Source organism: Calidris pugnax, unplaced genomic scaffold, assembly GCF_001431845.1.
Source record: "Calidris pugnax isolate Ruff unplaced genomic scaffold, ASM143184v1 scaffold153, whole genome shotgun sequence".
Classification (NCBI taxonomy): domain Eukaryota; kingdom Metazoa; phylum Chordata; class Aves; order Charadriiformes; family Scolopacidae; genus Calidris; species Calidris pugnax.
Window position 1 is genome coordinate 8334651 of NW_015090999.1, and position 19910 is coordinate 8354560.

The 19910-nt window shown below is 38.0% G+C and overlaps 1 protein-coding gene across 5 annotated transcripts in view; it reads left to right on the forward strand.

Moving 5' to 3' along the window:
* The first annotated feature begins 6 nt into the window (after window positions 1–6).
* Window positions 7–19910, forward strand: part of RBM26 (RNA binding motif protein 26) — a 59048-nt gene continuing 39144 nt past the window's right edge. For 3 of the 5 annotated variants that reach the window (XM_014955506.1, XM_014955510.1, XM_014955508.1), the window contains exons 1-6: window positions 7–116; window positions 13367–13485; window positions 14019–14155; window positions 15040–15128; window positions 15731–15969; window positions 17762–18022. In XM_014955506.1, coding sequence (XP_014810992.1) covers window positions 46–116; window positions 13367–13485; window positions 14019–14155; window positions 15040–15128; window positions 15731–15969; window positions 17762–18022 — 916 coding nt within the window. In that variant the 5' untranslated portion in view covers window positions 7–45. The remainder of the gene's footprint in view (window positions 117–13366; window positions 13486–14018; window positions 14156–15039; window positions 15129–15730; window positions 15970–17761; window positions 18023–19910) is intronic. The other 2 variants (XM_014955507.1, XM_014955509.1) reach the window with 1 other exon arrangement.

The following is a 19910-nucleotide window of genomic DNA, read 5'->3' on the forward strand; positions in this document are numbered from 1 at the left end:
TGCTACTGCTGCTGCCGGGGAGGCGGGGGGCCCGGGCCACTCTGGATGGTGGTTAAAATGATCATAGAAAACTTCGAGGCGCTGAAATCCTGGCTCAGCAAAACCTTGGAGCCCATGTGAGTAGCTACGACCCCTTCCTGTTTCTCCCGCCCCCTTCCCAAATCAGCCTCCCCTTGGAAAAGACGGGGGATCCTCAGGGGAGGGCAAGGCCGTGGTGGGGAGAGCCGTGAGGGCATCCCGGGAGATTGCCCTCCCGGCGCCCTTCTTCCCCCGGCCGCCTTCTGCTGTGGGGGGCCGCATCGTCCCCCTGCTCCCCCGGCGCCGGCCTCGGCTGGGAGGTAGGACCGTCTTTCTCCGGAGGATGCAGCTTCCCCCCCCTAGCGACCGCCTTCGCCTTTCCCTTTGTAGCCCAGGGTAAGCGGGAGATAATGTGTCTGCCTGTGCAGATCGCTGTTTGTCTCTGATCTCGGCCCCGGAGAGGCCAGGTTAATAACCACGGCCAGCCACCCCGTCCAGTGACCTTCCCTGAGACAGCTCAGGTGCCATTGGGACATTTTGCAGGATCCTGGGATCATCCCAGCAGCGTCTTCCATAGAGTCATCGCGTGTCGTTCTCAGTTGTTTTGAATATTTGACGCTCTCTTGTTTCCCTCTCCCCAAATAAAAATTGCATCAGGTAGAGCTCTTGGGAGTAGAAGCCCCAGAGAATAATTTGCCTATTTGTGAATACCAGCTTGGCCTCTAAGCACACAACATTCGTGTGAGTAATTGGGACTCCTCTGTAAATAGTCCTCATCTTCCTTCTTTGAATGATATTTTAGTGGAACTGACATGTGGACTTGTTTTTAAAGGTTTCATCTTCTGGAAGTATGGTGTTTATAGGCATTTTAGATCAAAGCGTGCACTTTGCTTTTCATTCTGAAACACCATTTAAACGTATCTGAATTAAATTGCTAGAGCTTGATTTGATTCAATAGAACTAGAGCATAGAAATTAATTCTGGTATTAACTTTTCTTCTGAGATGTTTGGCCACGGTCAGTTTTGTTCTGATGCTGTTGAATGGGGAGGGGTGGGAAGTCTGCTTTTATGTCTTCTATAGCTATTAGTGTAGCCAGTTAAGTATATATATGTACGTACATATTTTGTATGGTTTATGCCAGAATATCTTGAATAAGTTGTAAAACGCATGGATGATTTTAGGAGAGCTTCACTTGTGTTTTGGACGGGGGTGTAGTGGTCTTTTTTTTCCACAGGGCCTAATCCAAACCACATTGAAATAGATGAATCTTGAACTTAATTTCAGTGGACTTTGAATTAGGCCTGCAGCAAATTACACTGAGTGTCTTTATATAAAAGGTTTGAAGGTTTGACCCTTAAGACTGTGGTAGGACTTTATTATTATTTTTTTAAATTTGCAAAAAAAAAAATCTTGTAAAGGCTTAGTTTTGGAAAGGTAAATTAATCTTCCTCTTGGGTCAATGTAAAGTAATATTAGAATAATCTTGTAAAGGTGTAGTTTTGGAAAGGTAAATTAATCTTCCCCTTGGGTCAATGTAAAGTAATATTAGAATAACAGAGCACATTGTGTTTTCTGGTAACAGATCCAGCTGGTCCTCTGGTGCGAATGCTCCCTGTTAGTCTCTGGATACTTTCTTGCATGAATGTTCTGTTAATGGCAATCAGCAGTTTGATACCAGTGCTTAGAGCATGCTGGTCAAGAGGCTTGGAAAAGACAATACTTATCTTTGAAAGATTTGTCATTTCCAAAATATATGTTGGTAATTTGAAATGATAATTCATATACACTTACCTCGTAGTTGATCAGCAGCTGGGGATTAATACAGTAGCTTCAAACAGTTTACAAGGAACATTTTTAAATTCTGTGAAACCTGTAATTGGAAGTGCACTAGTGGAGTTTACAGAAGGGCTTCGGTTGACTTAATCCCTTTATTCAGTAAATACATTAGGCTGTTTGGATTTTGCAGATCTGTATCCAAAATTCATTTATACAGCTCTTCTGCTTTTCTTGAGTCTTACGTATCAGGAGCTGAAGGTTGACTTTGCCAGTGAATAATGAAAGTTTCCTATTTCCAATATGGAAAGTATCGAAAGTTTGCCAGATACTATTTGAGTTGGAGATCAGTGTGGTTCTCAAGCTCCATTCATTAGTGATGTGTAGCAGTAACTTCTTATTCTGGTAAAAAACCTCAGGTTGTTCAGTGTTTCTGTATTTGTTTTAATATTGTGCTGTGGTATCTGCTAGTGATAATCAGCAGTTAAAGGGTGAAGATGGGATTCTCAGCTTTTCTGATCAGAGCGATATTCTGCTTTTTAGCACTAAAAGAACCAACGTGTTTCTGTTCAGTTTAATGTAGTATGTGAGCAGTTCAAGTGTGGTTCTCGTGCTGGAAAACCATGTCATGGGGTAGGGAATTGCTGACCTGGAAGACATTGAGTTCTCTGAATTTTTAGCTTTGGGAGGAAACAAGCCAGCAGGGGCTGTTAAATTCAACTGTCATTCAGGTTTGTGGAGAGTTCGATGTAACTGCATTATTCCAATAAGTGTTGGAGTTAGTGGAGAAGTATTATCGTTTCTTAGCAGTCAAATACTCTTGGAGTTGCCTCTGATCTCAGCTATCTGAAACATGTGCCTACAGCCATAGCTTCTGGCTGTATGAAAATTTTAGTGTGCAGTTACTTCTAAGGAAGTAACTGCTCTTGGTGCAGTACTAGTACAGTTAGGCCCTAAGTGCTGCTTGTCTGGAGGTGTTACTATATCCTGAAAATAATTTTTTTGTTTGTTTTTTTCTTGTAATGAAACAAAAAAAACCCCATGACAGTTGTTTATTATCTTGTGGCTCTTTCAGAAACCTTTAGATGCAAGATAGCCAGTTGAATTTCCTACCTAGACTAAGAAAGACACTGCTGTATTAGACTATTATGGAGGTGTTGTCTTGCTAGTTTGAGGGGGGGAAGTATATTTAAGAAGATACATAAATAAATTTTATACACACGTTTGTAGGTCTATATGTATGTGCTGGGTATCTAGAGCTGAGTACTTAGAATGTGCTTTATTTTCCAAACTGAATGTTTCCAAGTTACTAGCGTTTTTAATCAGGATGTATAGCTTGTGCCAAAGGCCATAACACACATGCGCTAGCGATATCCATAAAGGTTGTTTGATTTTTATCATAGAATTTTATCTTTAAACTACCGCCATCCCTGGAGGTGTTCAAAAGACAGGTAGATGTGGTGCCGCGGGACATGGCTTAGTGGTGGTTTTGGCAGTGTTAGGTTGATGGTTGGACTCGATGATCTTAAAGGTCCCTTCCAACCCAGCCAATTCTATGATTCTCCTTTAAAGCGTTAGCAAGAATGCTAACTTTTTAGTGTAATGAAACAAGTGTGCTACATAATTGTATAGACTGGATGTCGTTTGGTGGTTGGATTGCTTTCACATTGTGCCTCTGGGAAACGTTCATAGGCAAGAATGTTTGGAGGAGAAGGATGATGGAGGATTTAAGTTTGGGAATTTTTTGTTTGCTTGTGGTAGGTTGTTGGGTTGGTTTGTTTGTTTGTTTTGGACTGCTCTAATGCCTTTGGCAAAGCCTTGGTGATCCTCCATACAAACACTCCTTACCTGAGTCCAGTACTAGTGTTGCAGCGAGGCAAAAACTGCAAATGCTGGAGTGTTTGCACAATCCAGCTCTGCTTGAGGGGTGATAGTTCTCTAAGAACTTTCCACAGTTGTCTAAAGAGAGGCTGCTTTTGTGGTTTTGGAAATAACTTTTTGAGCAGCTCAGTTTGGTGAAAAGAGAATTACTAAATATGCACACAGAGCCCTTACAGATACATCTATGTGAATGTAGTACCAGTGTAAACAAAGTGGCAAGGGCATTTTTTTGTGCTGTGGCTGCTCAGTATTTGACCAGAACTATCTTGCGTGTTCAGCTCCAGCCAGCTTTGTAAAGAAGGCATTTGTCAACTGTTGCCTTCGTTGCTTTTAGACAAGTGTGCTTAGTTTCTAGTGTTACACACTTTTTCTTGTCCGTTGCATGGCTCCCATAAAGTGGTTGAAAATAATGTTAAACTTGTAATACAACCTTGTGTCTGTCATTTCTAATACCTGTTCTAACATGGCCTTCACTGAGCCATATCTATTGTGACGGGTTACTTTTCTGCAAGTCCGTTCCAGATCCTGTATAAACTGTGTCTGTAATCCTGTCTGGAATATCAGGATCTGGCTTGGCAAAGTTTCAAGTAGGGATGTCCTTTTGTCCTTTTTTTTTTTTTTTTTTTCTTTAATTTGTTTGAATCTCTACCTGTGAAGAAATTAGCTCTCTTGTACTAATGCTGCACTTGCCATTTTGCCGTGTAAGACGTTGTAATGTTCACCCACTTGCCCTAATTCTTTACTGTGGAAAATTTTCTTGTTTTTAATTACTTTGTGTAAAGTAAATTTAATTAAAATCTTTGGTGGCCCACTGCATTTTACTTAGAACTCGATTAATGCTCCCATATCTATTTTTCTCCACTTTGCTGTATTTACATTCAAGTACTAAATCAAACTTGCAAGGAGAATGAAACAATATCTAAAACAGCGTTTATGCAGTATTTAGATGTACCTTATTAAAATGGAAAAGTTTTTTAATTGGTTAATTCTGTAAGTGATTTTGGTATGGTAACTCCTTATGTCAAGGGGGATAAAATCCCAATCACTTAAAGAATATTTTGAGTATATCATTGGAATATTTTGTGGTAAACGGTCAGTATGCTCTAGTATTCAGTTACGCTTTCACTACTCTGCTTTTTGTTTGTCGTGCTTTTCAACCTTTGTTAAAGTTCATCATATCTTTTTTGTTGGTTGAATGAATCTTTGCTTAATTGTTAATAGGTTACCAGTTAGTTACCTTTACCCAGTTACTTAAGAAATGTAGTGAATAAAAATGGTTTAACAGTGGTGTAAGGAATATGCTAATAAGCCAAGACACTGAAAGAATAGAAATAAGTTAAAATGAAAAACTTTTGGCATCCCTTTCCACATAGATGTGGCACACTGTCCTACCAGTGACACTGAACGACTCATCAAGAGGTTTCACTCTTGTTTCCCATGAAGCTTCCTAAGAAGTTGAAAAGCAATAGATGTTTCTCTTCATTTCACTTACTCTGTTAACACTTTGCATTAAGCTATTTATAAGTAAGATAAATAAAGCACAAATATGCGTCACTGGTATGGCCCTCTCTTAACACTAGGTAGTTACTCTTCTGTATCTGTTATGAAACTTGACAGTTTGGTCACCTGACTTGTGGAGAACTGCTGTGTTTGAGAAATCAAGGTTCCTCACTTAAAGTGCTGATATTGCTGCACTTCTGTGTGAAAGTACTATGATAGAATTAAAATATTGACGTGATAAGATGCAGTTGTAAGCAGAAAATAAAGAGGAGAAAATTATTCCTGTTACAGGAAACCTTTCTTGTTCTTACACTGAACATCAGCAGCAAAATGGAACCCCTTGGCCGGATCACAAATCATAGACACACAATGATGATTTTTGCTTTCCGCGTTGAATGCGTGTTGGACGACCAGCGAGCTGACAGCTGTTGTGCCACATGAGAGCTGGCTTGAATCTAGAGGTGGCATTTTAAGCTGCTGGTTACTGGTTGCAGCTGTATGAGCATGTCGGATCTGGGCATCACAATAATTTAGAACTATTGCAATGACATCAGTAACTTATGTAACAACATTCCAGGCTGTTGCGTTCCTCACTGTGTTTCTGTTACTTTAACTACTGTTAAAGATGAGAGTGGTCCTCGTCTGCAGTAGCATCTTAAGATGAAAGTTGGATCTTGCTGAATGAATCTGTCATTCATTTTACTTACTGAACGCTGTAGCTTTTTATAGTGTTTTTGTTTTTAGTAGCAGCACAACAGAATGGTACAACTGTAAATTAGACTAAGTGCTCTGCTCAGTATGCAGTGTACATTTTTCTGCACCCACTCAGCCCTGCAAATACGAAGCGTGTCTCTCAGCCTTCAAACATAACCGTGTCCACCTTTGCTAATGTCATGGGCTGAGAAGTATTCTAGAGAAGTATAAATATTAATCTTTAGGCAACAAAACTAGACTCTGAAATTTAGGCTGTAAATTCCCAGGATGGGAGTACAACAAATAACATGTACCTGCGTGTTATTTCCTTTACAGAAAGACCATTGACTGCCTGGAGGACTTCAGACATGCTTTTGCGGTTTCAGTGTATTGTGATAGATTAAATTTGTCAAGGAACTAGTTTCATCTTTTTGTTTGTACATTCATTTTAAAAAGTGAAGAAAAAAACCCAACCTCCTTATGTAGCTTTTTGCCATTTTCAAAAGATTGTGTGTGCACACTAGCTGTGTCTAAAATGAAGTCTAGATTAAGGGTCTTGGCATTAGCTTGAAATAAAGGCAATGAAATATATCTGAAATGAACAAGTCGTGGTTTTGTTACAAGGAAACTTTATGGAAGTTTCTTTTCCGTCCTCACTCCTCTCCCTCCCCCAAGCACGATTTTCTCCTTAAGAAGTAACTGTTCATTTTGTGAAAACTGTCAGATTACAGTTTAAGAGCTTCAGCATGGGAAACTATTTTTTTTTTTCCCCCCCTCCAGATGGTAAAAAGGTTAGGTACCGTATAGTTAAACACTAGTTATGTATATCTCCCTTTGGGAATTTGCATACATTTGCCAAACATTTTCACCAGAGGGTAGATTTTGGAATGCTAGATTTTTCTTCATAGAAAAGGCGTGTAGAAAAGTATGAATTCAGTTATATTGCCAAAAATCTTTAAAAAATCAAATTTATTTTCTGTGTAACGGTTGAGTTGTTGTCTAACAACTGTAAAATTTAAGCAGCAGTTTGTTTTGCCATGCAGTGAGATTTTTAGCAAAATAAAGGATTATCCTCGCGTTAAACTGATTTCTGTAGTGTTTACTACAGCACCATAGTACTAGGTCTGTACCAAATACTGTAGATATTACTTCTAAAGAAATGACCAGAAATAATTACTTTTTAAACGTTTCCGTTCAAATTGGCTACTTTGCGTATTAGGAACTGGCTTAAATGATGAATTGCAGCGTGAGGAACTTCATAGCACTGGAGATGTGGGTTTTTCTGAGAGGAAAATATCTGGGTTTAGATAGTACAGACCTTTCCTCTAGCTAATTAGTTAACACCTTAAAAGGCTTCAGCGTGGTACCTAGAATGTGTATCTCTACTAGTTCTGTGCTTTGTCATGTTGGAAAATGTTTTTTGAGGAAGTCAGACTGGAGTAGGGTAGGCAATGCTTATAAGCTATTTAAATATGTGATTTTGTTCAGTTATATTCTCATCAACTTCACAGTTTGTGTTTTTCTCTCTAAGGCTTGAGGGTTATTTACTGTATGCTTCTATTCAATATCTTTTAAAATGGTTCTTCTGCAGTATTTATGTACGAAGGTGTTTTGCTGGTTTAGCTTATCTGCCTTGTTGAATTTATTTTTAACTATTTTGGCAAAGTCTTTCTAAGTCAGTATAAGCTCTGGTGTTATAAGGGGGTTTGTATGTACAGCTACACCGGTAACCTTTTTTTTTGCAAACAATTTCAATGTGTTCCACATCTGCTGAATTTACAAGTTAAGGCTGATGCCTGTAATTGCATAGTGATTATAAAAATCAAAGTGGGTTCTCATAACATACGTAGTATTTTATATTTGAAAATATGTAAATCTGAGGATTAGAGATGGATGGATTCAGTTGTGTTTAATGAATCGCAAAGTATTTAATTAAAAAATAAATAAATAGATGTGAGTTCTCTTCAGACAAATTACTTTCCCCTTCTCAAACATTCATGATTTAAAAATATGTATATATATTTAAGGCTTAAATTTACTTGTAACAACTTCAGCTTTCCTCTTCTGCTTTTTCTGTATTTGAAATAGTAATTTCAAATAATGACTGCAAAACCAGATGAGATCAGGAACAAAGGATTTTGAAAGAGGGATTTTGAACTGTTCTGTAAGGTTTGTTGCAATTGTGAACTCTTGCTCCTGCAGTTGAGCAAAATATTTGATTGTGTTACTTTCGTTTTTGAAGTTTTCCTCTGGTGGACAGCAGTTGGAGGTATCCAGATCATTCTCTGAAAAACATGTAGAGTTCTAGCAAGAGAATTCTTTCATCTATGCCTGTATATTAAATACTGTTTATTAAAGCAGGATTACAAGGGCAATCTCCCTTGTTTCATACAGAGAAGTAGACACTGCATATTGTCTGACTAGTAGAGTGCCCGCTCTGCAATAAAGCATTACTAGAGGTAAAAAAATATTTTGCATTACTACTTAGAATCATACATTTAGAAAGTGGGTGTAAGAAAACGTGCTGGGGTGTTTAATCGTAGCAGGCACCAGGATGTACTTGCTGCATTGGAAATGAGTTCAGATTACTTGTGCCAACTGGTTCTTGTTTGTTAAATAAATGAGAAACGAGGAGGAGAAATGTATGTGATTACTGATGATTACTACTGCTTGCAGCACACACCTACAAAAAGTTGAGGGGATGTAGATATGGGATTCGAAGCTGAGAAGTATTTTACGTGTTTAAATGCATAGGAATGTTTCTAGTAGCCAATCTTTAGCATAAGAATGAAGTTATGTCTGAATTTCTGTCACATTTTTAATGCACAGACGCCATTTATGCTCAGATCTGTGTTGTACCGCACCATATTCAAGTTATATACAGATTTGAATAGTCAGTTTAAGAACTGAAAATGCATATCATTCAGTGAATGCTAGAATTGAAATATAAATTTAATTTAAAGTGCAGCTTAGACTATTTGAAATGTGTAGGTGGTATTCTCATTTTCCTGAGTTGTCAATTAAGGACCTTTGTCTATTAATCTTATAATTTACACTAATATAGTATGATATATACTTTATATTAAGTCCTTGGGCTGCACAGTATCTTTTGTTGCCATCTGCAGGTTGGGGGCTCACCTGCTGGAGAGCACCTCTGAGGAAAAAGATCTGGGAGTTCTTGTGGAGAACAGGATGACCATGAGCCAGCAATGTGCCCTTGTGGCCAAGAAGGCCAATGGCATCCTGGGGTGCATCAGGAAGAGCGTGTCCAGCAGGTCGAGGGAGGTTATCCTGGCCCTCTGCTCTGCCCTGGTGAGGCCCCATCTGGAGCACTGTGTCCAGTTGTGGGCTCCCCAGTTCAAGAAGGACAGGGAACTGCTGGAGAGGGTACAGCAAAGGGCCACAAAGATGATTAAGGGCCTGGAGTATCTCTTCTACGAGGAGAGGCTGAGGGGCTTGGGTCTTTTCAGTCTTAAGAAGAGAAGGCTGAGGGGAGATCAAATTGATGGGTACAAATACTTAAAGGGAGGGTGTCAGGAGGACGGGGCTGGTCTTTACTCAGTGGTGCCCAGTTACAGGACAAGAAGAAATGGGCACAAACTTGAGTATAGGAAGTTCCACCTAAACATGAGGAGGAACTTTTTCCTGTGAGAGTGGTAGAGCACTGGAACAAGCTGCCCAGAGAGGTGGTGGAGGCTCCTTCTCTGGAGACATTGAAAACCCATCCGGACAAGTTCTGTGCAACCTGCTCTGGGTAGACCTGCTCTGGAGGAGGGGTTGGACTAGATGATCTCCAGAGGTCCCTTCCAACACCATATGGTTCTTTGCATGGGTGCCTTTCCTGTTTTCTTTAAAGTGACATCACTTAATAAAACAATGTCAGCTATAAGAGCATAACATGGAAGACAGGTTTCGAAAAACTGATAAAGTTAGGTCAAAACATGTGAAAAATCCATGTATGCCCACCAAAGATGCAGCAAGCATATTGCATTCTATTCACTCACAAATTCTTTAAAAAAATACCGTCAAACTAGGGAACGTAAGAACTTGTTTATCAGAAAAACTCAAGGCCCCTATAATCCAAACCAGCAGATTTTGACTAAACCAAAGGACGGAGAATTTATAGACAACGTTTCAGAATTCAGTTTGAATAAAAAGTAGAAAGGAATTGCTTTCAAAGAAAGCAGCTCTCTCTCAAACAAAACCATTAACGATAGTATCTAGAACTTGGATAGCTATATCCAGAACTGTAATAGCTATAAAGAACAGACATTTTCAGACAGACCTCCTGTATTCACAGTTCTGTAACATTTAAATTTCTTTTTACTTCATAAGACCTTAATCATCTTTCCTCTCTCCACCACTTCAGGTTGCTAGCAATTTAATTCTAGCATTGCTTTAATAAAAAAAGTAAAGAATTTTATAAGAGTCTAAAAGGCAGTAAAACAACAGACTATAACCTTGTTAAATCTATCTAAAATGCTAGCTGCAGAAACAAGCATCATCTTCACAATAGTGTGGAGAAAACAGATTGGTTGGTTGGTTGGTTTTTTTCAAGCTTACTACAACAGATATATAAGAGGAGACTTACGTTTCAAGTCAGTGCATAAAAAAGGAAGTCAGCCTTTGGCTGTGTAAAGATCATTAGCAGTTTAATTTTAAAAAGTGAGAAGAAATCACATACAATCATGCTGTCAATTTACAAAAACATTCTCTTAATCTCAATCTACCACAAAATGTGTCGTATTCATTATTGCTTAATTAGCATCAATTTGAAGTAATGTATCTGTTGGTATTCCTTAAAAAAACAATATGTGTTAAATAGCCAAAATAAATACAGAGTTATAACTTGAAAGCGTGTAAGTTCTTCCAGGGTGTACAGGGGAGTTTCTGCGCTGACATATTGAATACTAATGAGCTCAGTGTGCTTGTTGTGCGTTTTTCACATGTGGTTGTATCTCATATGGAGTGATAAATTCTAAGAGGGTGCCACAGGAGAAAGTGATTCTGTGTTTTGGAAGTTAAAAATCCATTGATGTACCATTGATGCATTGAGGATATTTTCTTGAGAGTATTTTGGAGTTGGGTGGATGGATTGAAATTTTGAGGTCGTTCTGAGGTTGACGATACTGGTAAGATTTCCAAAATCACCATTGGTGGGGAGTGAGGAAGGCACTAATTGTTTGTTATTTTTAAACAAGCTTTTTGTTTGCATTTTTGAGGTTGTTTCAGTTTGGGGGGTTTTGATTTTTTTTGTTGTTGTTGTTGTTACACCTTTTGGAGTCTAGGTGGCTTTTCAGACAAGATTTTCCATTTTCTACCCCTCGTGAGAGAGGAATTACTTTAAACTGAATATGAGGTTGTTTAATCACTACTGTAGGAGCTGGGAATTTTAAGTACATTGCAGTAGGTAGCAGCAGTGGATTTTTCCCCTTATAGACTGACTTTTTTTTTTTCCTATTTTCACTAAATAATTTTGAGTGCATGTGTCATCATTTCAATCCGTCGTAGCAGATTTTGAAGTGACAGCTGACTATCATCAGACGAGAACCAAATTTATGAAAATTGAAGTAAAACAATTCAGCATATAACGTTTGGAGCAGAGAATAGAAAGGAGAAGAAAAGAATTGAGGATTATCATGTAAAAGGAGCCCTCTCTTCCCCAAATTGTTTTCCTGTTACGACTATAGATAGATAATACACTAATTTTCTGAGGCATGATTTGGCTTGAAACTGGGAGAGGACTGAAGAATTTTCTGTAGTGATACCGAAGTTGCATTAAGGAGCGGCCTCTGGGGACTGTGCTGGATGAGAACCCTCAGTGCAGGCTGTGACGAACGCTCTGTTCAACATCAGGCTTCCAGCTAATCTGCGTGGATGATGCTCACAGGTGCTGGCAGCGTAGCAGAGAGCGTGCAGTCTCACCACAGGAGGTTATTTGTGTGCCTGCTTCTGAGATGACTTGATGCTCGGATGGCATTTTCTTCTCGATAAAGAACTGTTAAATCTGGAGGGGGGGGCAAACCGGATGTGATAGCTGAAGGAAAACATATCTGAAGAACTTTCAGCGTGCAGTCTGTTTTTTGATTAACAGCATATATTTGTGTTTGGTCAGTTTAGTGCTTGTGGGTTCTTCTGGAATATAGACTGATTGTGAACTCTCATCTCCTGTATCTATGAATAATGCAAACTAATACAGAATACTGTGGTATGTCCCCTAGCAGTTCAAGTTGCATTTATAGCATGAAATCGTGCTATTGCCTGCTTTCTAGAGGATGCTGAGTTATGTTTGAGGCTTTGACCTTTAACTCCAGAGCACTCTGTGCTGGGCCCAGGCTATCCAGAGGATCCCTAGAGGATGGATGCTGACAGCTCTGCTTCCTTTGCTTACTGGATAAGTTTGCATGGAGGATGTTGCTGGCCGTGCAGAGGTAGCTTCTTTGGAGACAGGAATTAGGGAGTGTGATGTGGCAAATGACTTGTTTTCTTTTGCCCAGTGTCATTCAAAGGATCAACATTCAGATTTATAATTAAGCTTCAGCATTGAAATTTAACTTCTTTTAATGTGGAAGAGTTTGGGAACTGCAGTTTTATTCCATTGTTGTGACTAGTGGATTTCCTGTGCTGGAACAGTGTTTGTGCGATATTCAGTGCAGTTCCCTGACTGCAGTTTAATTTTACTTCTCAGTTACTTTTGCTGGAGAGAATGTAGAGTTAGGATGCATCAATGCAACTTTTCCCTCTTGTTGTATTTATTTAAAACACTACTATTAACTTCGATCACCACCCAAACTAGCTACCTGTATCACGTGACCTCTGTGTGTGTGTGTGTTTTGTGTGGTCTGAGGTATTCCTTTGGTTTGTGCTGAATAATGGGATTAAATGGTTTAAGAAAATGCTGCTGTTCTGCCTGATAAACCAGTGTCTAACTATTTCATTAGTTACTGGTTTTGAATTATGAAGTGTGAAATGGTTTTCTGCAGTATTCTCACTTGCTTTGGCAGGTTTTATTCTATAACACCACTACAAAGTTCATTGTAGATTACTATTCATGAAACATTATAATAAAATTCTATCAGTTACATTAAATAGTGTTCTACTTACTGTGGATATACAGCTTACTCTCAAGTTCTTTGTTGATGTGTATGAGACCATCAGCTTTTACACTGAAGGGCTCTATACTTAATTTTATATTGAATTTAGATGTCTAAAACAGGTAATAATCCCCTAAATTTCACTTCATTGTCTGTGTATCTCTGACTGGGATTTCTGTGATAATATTGTATGAGGTTTTGATCCTCTATATGTATTGGTTACAGCAGTTTCAGACATTAACTTTTGTAATTTAATTGCTTCTCTTTTTTTTTTTTTTTTTTTTTTATTAATAATGTTATTGTTTTGCCAACTTGTCAATTTGTCAGCAGTCTACAAATTAGCAGCGTCCTAAATCTGCCATCATTTTTTTTTTTTTTTTTTTTTTTTTAAATTAATCTGTTGTAGATGTGATGCAGATCCATCTGCCCTAGCTAAATATGTTCTGGCTTTGGTAAAGAAGGATAAAAGTGAAAAGGAACTGAAGGCATTATGCGTTGATCAGCTGGATGTATTTCTTCAGAAAGGTATGGTCTTTGTCATTAAGCAGACTGGAAAGTCTGTTTTATTCATTCCAACAGTCTTTTACCATAGAACTGTATGTTTATCTCTTTATTAGCTTTGTTACTTTGAAGTGTGTAGTCCAATTGTCATGAAGCATTTGTTTTTAAAAAGTAGGTGTATAAAACACTATGCATATATTAGGTATATGTTTTGTGTCTGTTGGTATTCCTGGAAGAAAATTACGGATGTTAAGAGTTATTGCTGGGATTAGTAGCATTGGATCTCTATATATTCCAGAAATATTCTCCCAGATGTTTTATTAAAAGGCATTCAATAATTCAGTGATTGACAACTTCTATGAAGTATTGTCATTATTTACATTTTTCTTGATTCTGTAAATGTCCTTCTAAAATACAAAATTAGCAACAGATTATTTTAAAAAAGACACACTTCATTGTTTTAACTTCAGCGAATAGTTGGGGTTTTAAAATTAATTTATTTTTAAAGCAAATGTTAACTGAGGTTTTGAATAATGGTATATACTTTTTACTTCTAGAAACTCAGATATTTGTGGAAAAACTGTTTGATGCTGTGAATACAAAAAGCTATCTACCTCCACCAGAACAGCCATCGTCAGGAAGTCTGAAAGTAGAATTTTTTCAACACCAAGAAAAAGAGACAAAAAAAGAAGAGGTAGACATTGATTTTATTTTAAATTTATGTCTTTTTTTCCTCACTCCTGTGATTTGCTTGTGTGGTTCAATTTCATCGTGTTCACTTGTTTGCTAACAGTAGTTTCCAAACTTTCACTACAGCATTAAAATATTGTCAGAAGGTTTGTGCCTTGTATCTGGAGTACAGCCACACAAGTTTTATAAAGATAAGTGGTGCTTCAAGGGTAAACCGAAGTGGTTCTGACTAGGCAGATGTAAATAAAGTTATTGAGTAGTGTAGGAGTTGCAGGACAACCAACATGAGTTCTTTGCTTAGGATTGATGATGTTCTGCTGCTTTTTAATTCCTCTTAAATCCATTCTACCATTTGGAATGGCAGTCCTTATTCCTCCAGCTGCTTGATTCGGATAACATCCTTATTTCACCACAAATGTTTATGTTGTTCTTTGAGACAGAAGAGTAGCTTTGAACTTTTCAGTAGCAGCTTAGGTTTGGCTGCATAAAAATGTTTAACCGTGATCTAAAGCAGGTAACCTGCTGACAAAGAAAAGATTTTACTGTGTCAATCATTAAATATTCATGTCTTCCCGGATCTGTCACTGCCCCTTAGTATGGAGTTTTGTCCACCTGTAGCAAAAGCAGATGCATTTTCAGTGCAGCACAATAAGTATTACTTATTCTACTTCATTTTCTCCCAGCCTGTGCTTTGAATATTCCTAGAAATAGAAATACAATAAGTTATGAAGTTTCTCTTAAAGACATTAGGTGCAAAAATACTGTTTCAGTTCAATGTTATTGCTGACTTTGCCCAGCATTTTCAGTTTTTTGGTTTTACGTGATTGTGCAGAAGCTTCCGTGATAGTGTACTCATGTTTTGATCTAATGTATATATTATATATTCAGATAGTTAAAGAGGAAGAACGAGAGAAAAAGTTTTCTAGAAGACTAAATCACAGCCCTCCTCAGTCAAGTTCTCGCTACAGAGATACCAGGTAATAAATTTTGCTTAACCTATTGTATTATATCAGTGATCAGATGGATTTGGATTTTTACGGTGTTACAAAATCAAGTATTTTCATTCTGTATGGTCACCTAATAAGCCTAAAAATAAGACTTTCATTGTTTCTGTGCGTATGTAGTTAAACAGCATCTGTGTAAGTGACAGCGTAAAGTGTCTTGGCGTTTTACACAACTATCACATTTGAGTTTTATGATTTGTTTTTATGTTAGATTTGTAGTCTGTATGACAACAGTTACTCTGCTTAGTATTAAAATTGTATTGTGATAATTGTAATTTAAAGCCTTCCATTTGGTAACTGTTACCTTTTGGTGTTCCACCTTGGGGAAGGTGCAGTATTGGGCAGAAACAGAATTTTAAAACAGGTTTAAAATAATATGGATGGTAAAAGTAAAATGCATAAACCAAATAAAAGAATTGTAAAAGTCTTCTGAGAAGGGAAGGGCTGTAGTTAGATTCCATTTGTAGCTTTTCTCTAATTTTCCATTGCCATTTCTTAAGGTTTGTAATGGTAGTTAAGTTTTTAAAATATGGCTTCATAATTCTTGTAATCAACCTACAAAATTACATGTTTAGAAGTCGTGATGAAAGGAAAAAAGATGAACGTTCTCGGAAGAGAGATTATGACCGAAATCCTCCCCGAAGAGATTCCTACAGGGATCGGTATAACAGAAGGAGAGGGAGGAGTCGGAGCTACAGCAGGAGTCGAAGTAGAAGTTGGAGCAAAGAGAGATTGCGGGACCGGGATCGAGACCGGAGCAGAAGCCGGAGCAGAACCAGAAGCAGAGGTACCAACAGTTGGTCTCTAAAATACGGTGAATGTTGCCTACAAAATTTAGACACTAAATTTAAATGCTGTGTTCAAATGCACCAAGATTTCCTCTGTTGTTCCTGTTTCTTTGTTCAAATTTAGTTTGACTTTCTGTGGCGATAACGCTTACGTGGTTATGTTTTCAGTGCTTGTTTTCCCCTTTCCCTCCATTCTTCTCTAATCCTTTGACTGTGTTGGCCACTTTTAAGTAATATTCTAAGAGAGGCAGAAAACTTCATTAAGTTTTAGGAAACTCAGAATCTGGTTTGGGAAGATAAAGAAATTCATACCCGTTCTGCGGAGGTAGAACTGGCAGAAATTACCTGTTTGGCAGCAAATGACTTGTCAAGCAGAACAGTACAGCTCTGTTCTTTTTGTCTTGTCCCTTTTTCCCCTCCTTGGTTCATAGGGAGGGGCTGAAATCATTACAGTAAATATTTGCATTTGCACACCTATTGGTAGGACTTAAGGCTTTAGTATAGTAGTCTTTCAAATTAAACTTCTTTAAAAACAAAACTGTTTATTCAGCTGAAAAGAATGCTTTTTCTCTCAATACTGTTACTGATAAATTGGAAAAGAGCATTGAGAGTCATTCTGCATCCTCTGTTCTGTCTTAAACAATGTCAAAGTAAAACCAGTCCGGTTTAAGTCTCCTGTGTATTACTTTTCTTTCTGTAGAATGGGCCTTAGTAACTCAGCCTTTTAAGTAGTAATGCAGAGTTCCTGAAAACATGTGAACAGGTAGTTTCCAAACAACTTACAAATGAGCAAGTTAAGCATGGAGCACTTTAAAAAATTGCAGTGTGATTATATCTTAATTTTAGGTTTATTCTACATAAACTGCGATGGTAATGTCTTATAGACAGTATCTTATAGTGAAAGCTTTGTTTCTTTTTCTAGGTGCGTTAAGAAAAGCCTGTTTTATCCACGCTAATCTGCCATCTCTAAGATGTTATTAATGTTCCTTTAATGTGGGGTTATTTGAGTCTACAAACTTGCCTCATGACAGAGCTCTTCTGATTTAATCTAGATACTTACTGTTTATTTGGTGGTAATATTAGAAAATTAGGCGATGTATTTCTGTATGTAGTTCTGTACGTATTCAGCAGCTGGTCATATTGCTGCTGTCTCTGTCCAGGAGTGTTCCATACCTGTCAGTCATCAGTATTTCCTTTGCATGTGATAAATCCATTCAAATGCAGATAAAATGAAAGAAAACAATAAGTGTCTTGAAACATTGAAGATGTGCAACTCTTATAGTGTCTTCAAGTGGCGGTTTCCTTTTTCTTGCCCATTGCTTCCCTTTATTCAGTATAACTTTCCTTCTGAAGTTCTTAGACTATATGCATTACTACAGAAAATGTACAACTGCTTGAAGTTAAATAGGGTTTCTGCTTTACTTTGGGTATAGCTGTTATTAAAATACCCCAGTGGCTGACTCTGTAGTTTCAAGATTATTATTTTTTCTGATTAAGCCTTTGGAGTGTGGAATCATGCAATAGTTGAGGTTGGAAGAGACCTCTGAATGTTGTGTAGTCCAACAGTCCTCCTCAAAGCAGATAAACTGGAGCCGGTTACTCAGGACCCTGTCCTGTTGGGTTATAAATAACTCTGAGGATGGAGACTCTACAGGCACTCTGGGCAACCTGTAGAGCATTTTGGTTATTATTTTTATATTTTGAGTTGAATTGATGTGGAATAGAGATACTTAAACAGGTTGGTGTCTGCTTTTGGTGAAAATGTGGATAAGGAATCATCCAATATAACTTATTTTCTATTTTATTTTTTTAATACAGAAAGGGATTTGGGAAAGCCAAAATATGATATGGATAGAACAGATCCATTGGAGAACAATTATACTCCAGTTTCTTCTGTGACAAATATTTCATCCGGCCACTACCCTGTTCCTACCCTGAGCAGCACTATTACTGTTATTGCTCCTGCTCATCATGGAAATAACACTACTGAAAGCTGGTCAGAGTTCCATGAAGAGCAGCTGGACCACAACTCCTATGGAAGACCTCCGCTGCCAAAGAAACGCTGTCGAGATTATGACGGTAAGTCTGTATTTTTTCCTTCCTGTATTGGCCCCTTTCTAAATAGACTTAGGTAATTTTCCTTTCTTTTCCTAGTCTCCTCTAACACTGTGGTTTTTCTATTACACAGTTCTTGAATGCCAATTTTTATCCTACTTTTTATTAACTTAGCTTTTAGACAGCTTTCTTTATTAGTGTTTGTATAAATTTTTAGTTTCGAGAACTATTTTATATAGATGAAAAGTAGTATATAAAAAAGTTACCAAAAATTCAGTTTTACTCAGGTTTTTTGTCTTTTGTCATGTTCAAGCCAATTACTGTACTTGATAGTTTTGACTATGGTTAGCACCTTATTCCATACTATCTGAGAGATAATTTCTGTCTAGAGCTTCAGCTTCCCAGGCTCATGTTAACCTATTTTTTCTGTGTAGGTGTTCCTTAAAATTGGGTGGCTTTTTGTGCTTATCTGTGTCTTAAGCTATCATTTTGCATGTCTTGTGCCAAAATCCATAGAAGAGGCTGCTGTGGTTGGCAGTGACAGCTAAATTCAGCCAGTCAACCTGTTAGCTCAAAAGAGTTTAAATTTCCCCCTTGAGTTTTTCCTGAGGTTTTTTTTTTCTGTTGTATACCACAATGACAAGTTTAAAATCTAGGCCAGTTTGCATTTGGAACTCTGATTAGAATAGAATTTGGTTTTCGTTAAAGAAAAAGGGAAGTGAGCTCTCAAGCGTCGGCAGAGTTGTACTTGTGAAAATAGCTTTGCCAGTAAACATCACAGCAATGCTGTGGAGCAAGTGGAGTTGTGAAAGTGCAGTTTTGGTTTGAAGTTTTCCTCTAATGCAAGCTGAGCTGTAGTGTGTTGTGTCATGGTCTCCCAGCTCTACGGGTTTTTTAGAAACGAACAAAACGTGCAGGCTTAGTGTACTTCTGAAATAACATCTCCAGGCACGACACTGGGACTTTCTACCTTTAACAGTCTGTCTTCTATAGCAGCTTATTATTTCCAATTTCTGAGTATGAAGCAAATAGAATGTGTTGGAAAACTGTGATATAGTTATCCTCAAATTCTTACTGTGTTTCTCCCCCACCCCCTCTACGTTCTTGACTATTACTAAAATGTCTCAGTAGATGTCTCTTCCATTTGCTTTTCTCATGGCTGCCTGTATCTTCTAAATATATAAGCTCATCTCTCTGTTCTGTGGCTCGCTGGTTCCAACATGCTGCTCTTTTTATCTGCACTTTCACATTTTTTGCTTCATCTTCTGCAGAACTTTTATTTTTCCTTAATGATTTATATGTTCTGTAAATCTTCCTGAAGATGAGGTAATACAGAACGTTTTTCAGCATCATGTTTTGAGGAAGCAGACACTCAGTTTTCTTCCTGTTTTACCTGAAGATGTTTTGAACTTTTCTCCCACGTTGCATTGTATTGTCTTGAGTTTTTTGTGGATGTGGTTACTAAAGGGATAATCATAGAATATTTTGAGTCGGAAGGGACCTTTAAGGGTCATCCCATCCAACCCCCCTGCAATGAGCAGGTATATCTTCAACTAGATAAGTGGCTTAGAGCCCTATCCAACCTGACCTTGAATGTTTCCAGGGATGAGGCATTTACCACCTCTCTGGGTAACCTGTTCCAGTGTTACACCATTCTCATTGTGAAAAAATCTTTCCTTATACATAGTCTGAATCTTCCCTTCTTTAGTTTAAAACCATTACCCCTTTTGTCCTGTCACAACAGGCCCTACTAAATAGTCTGTCCCTGTCTTTCTTAGAAGCCTCCTTTAAGTATTGAAAGGCTGCAATAAGGTCTTCCTGAAGCCTTCTCTTCAGGCTGAAAAACCCCAACTCTCTCAATGTGTCTTCATAGGAGAGACATAGGATCACTTTTATGGCCCTCCTCTAGACC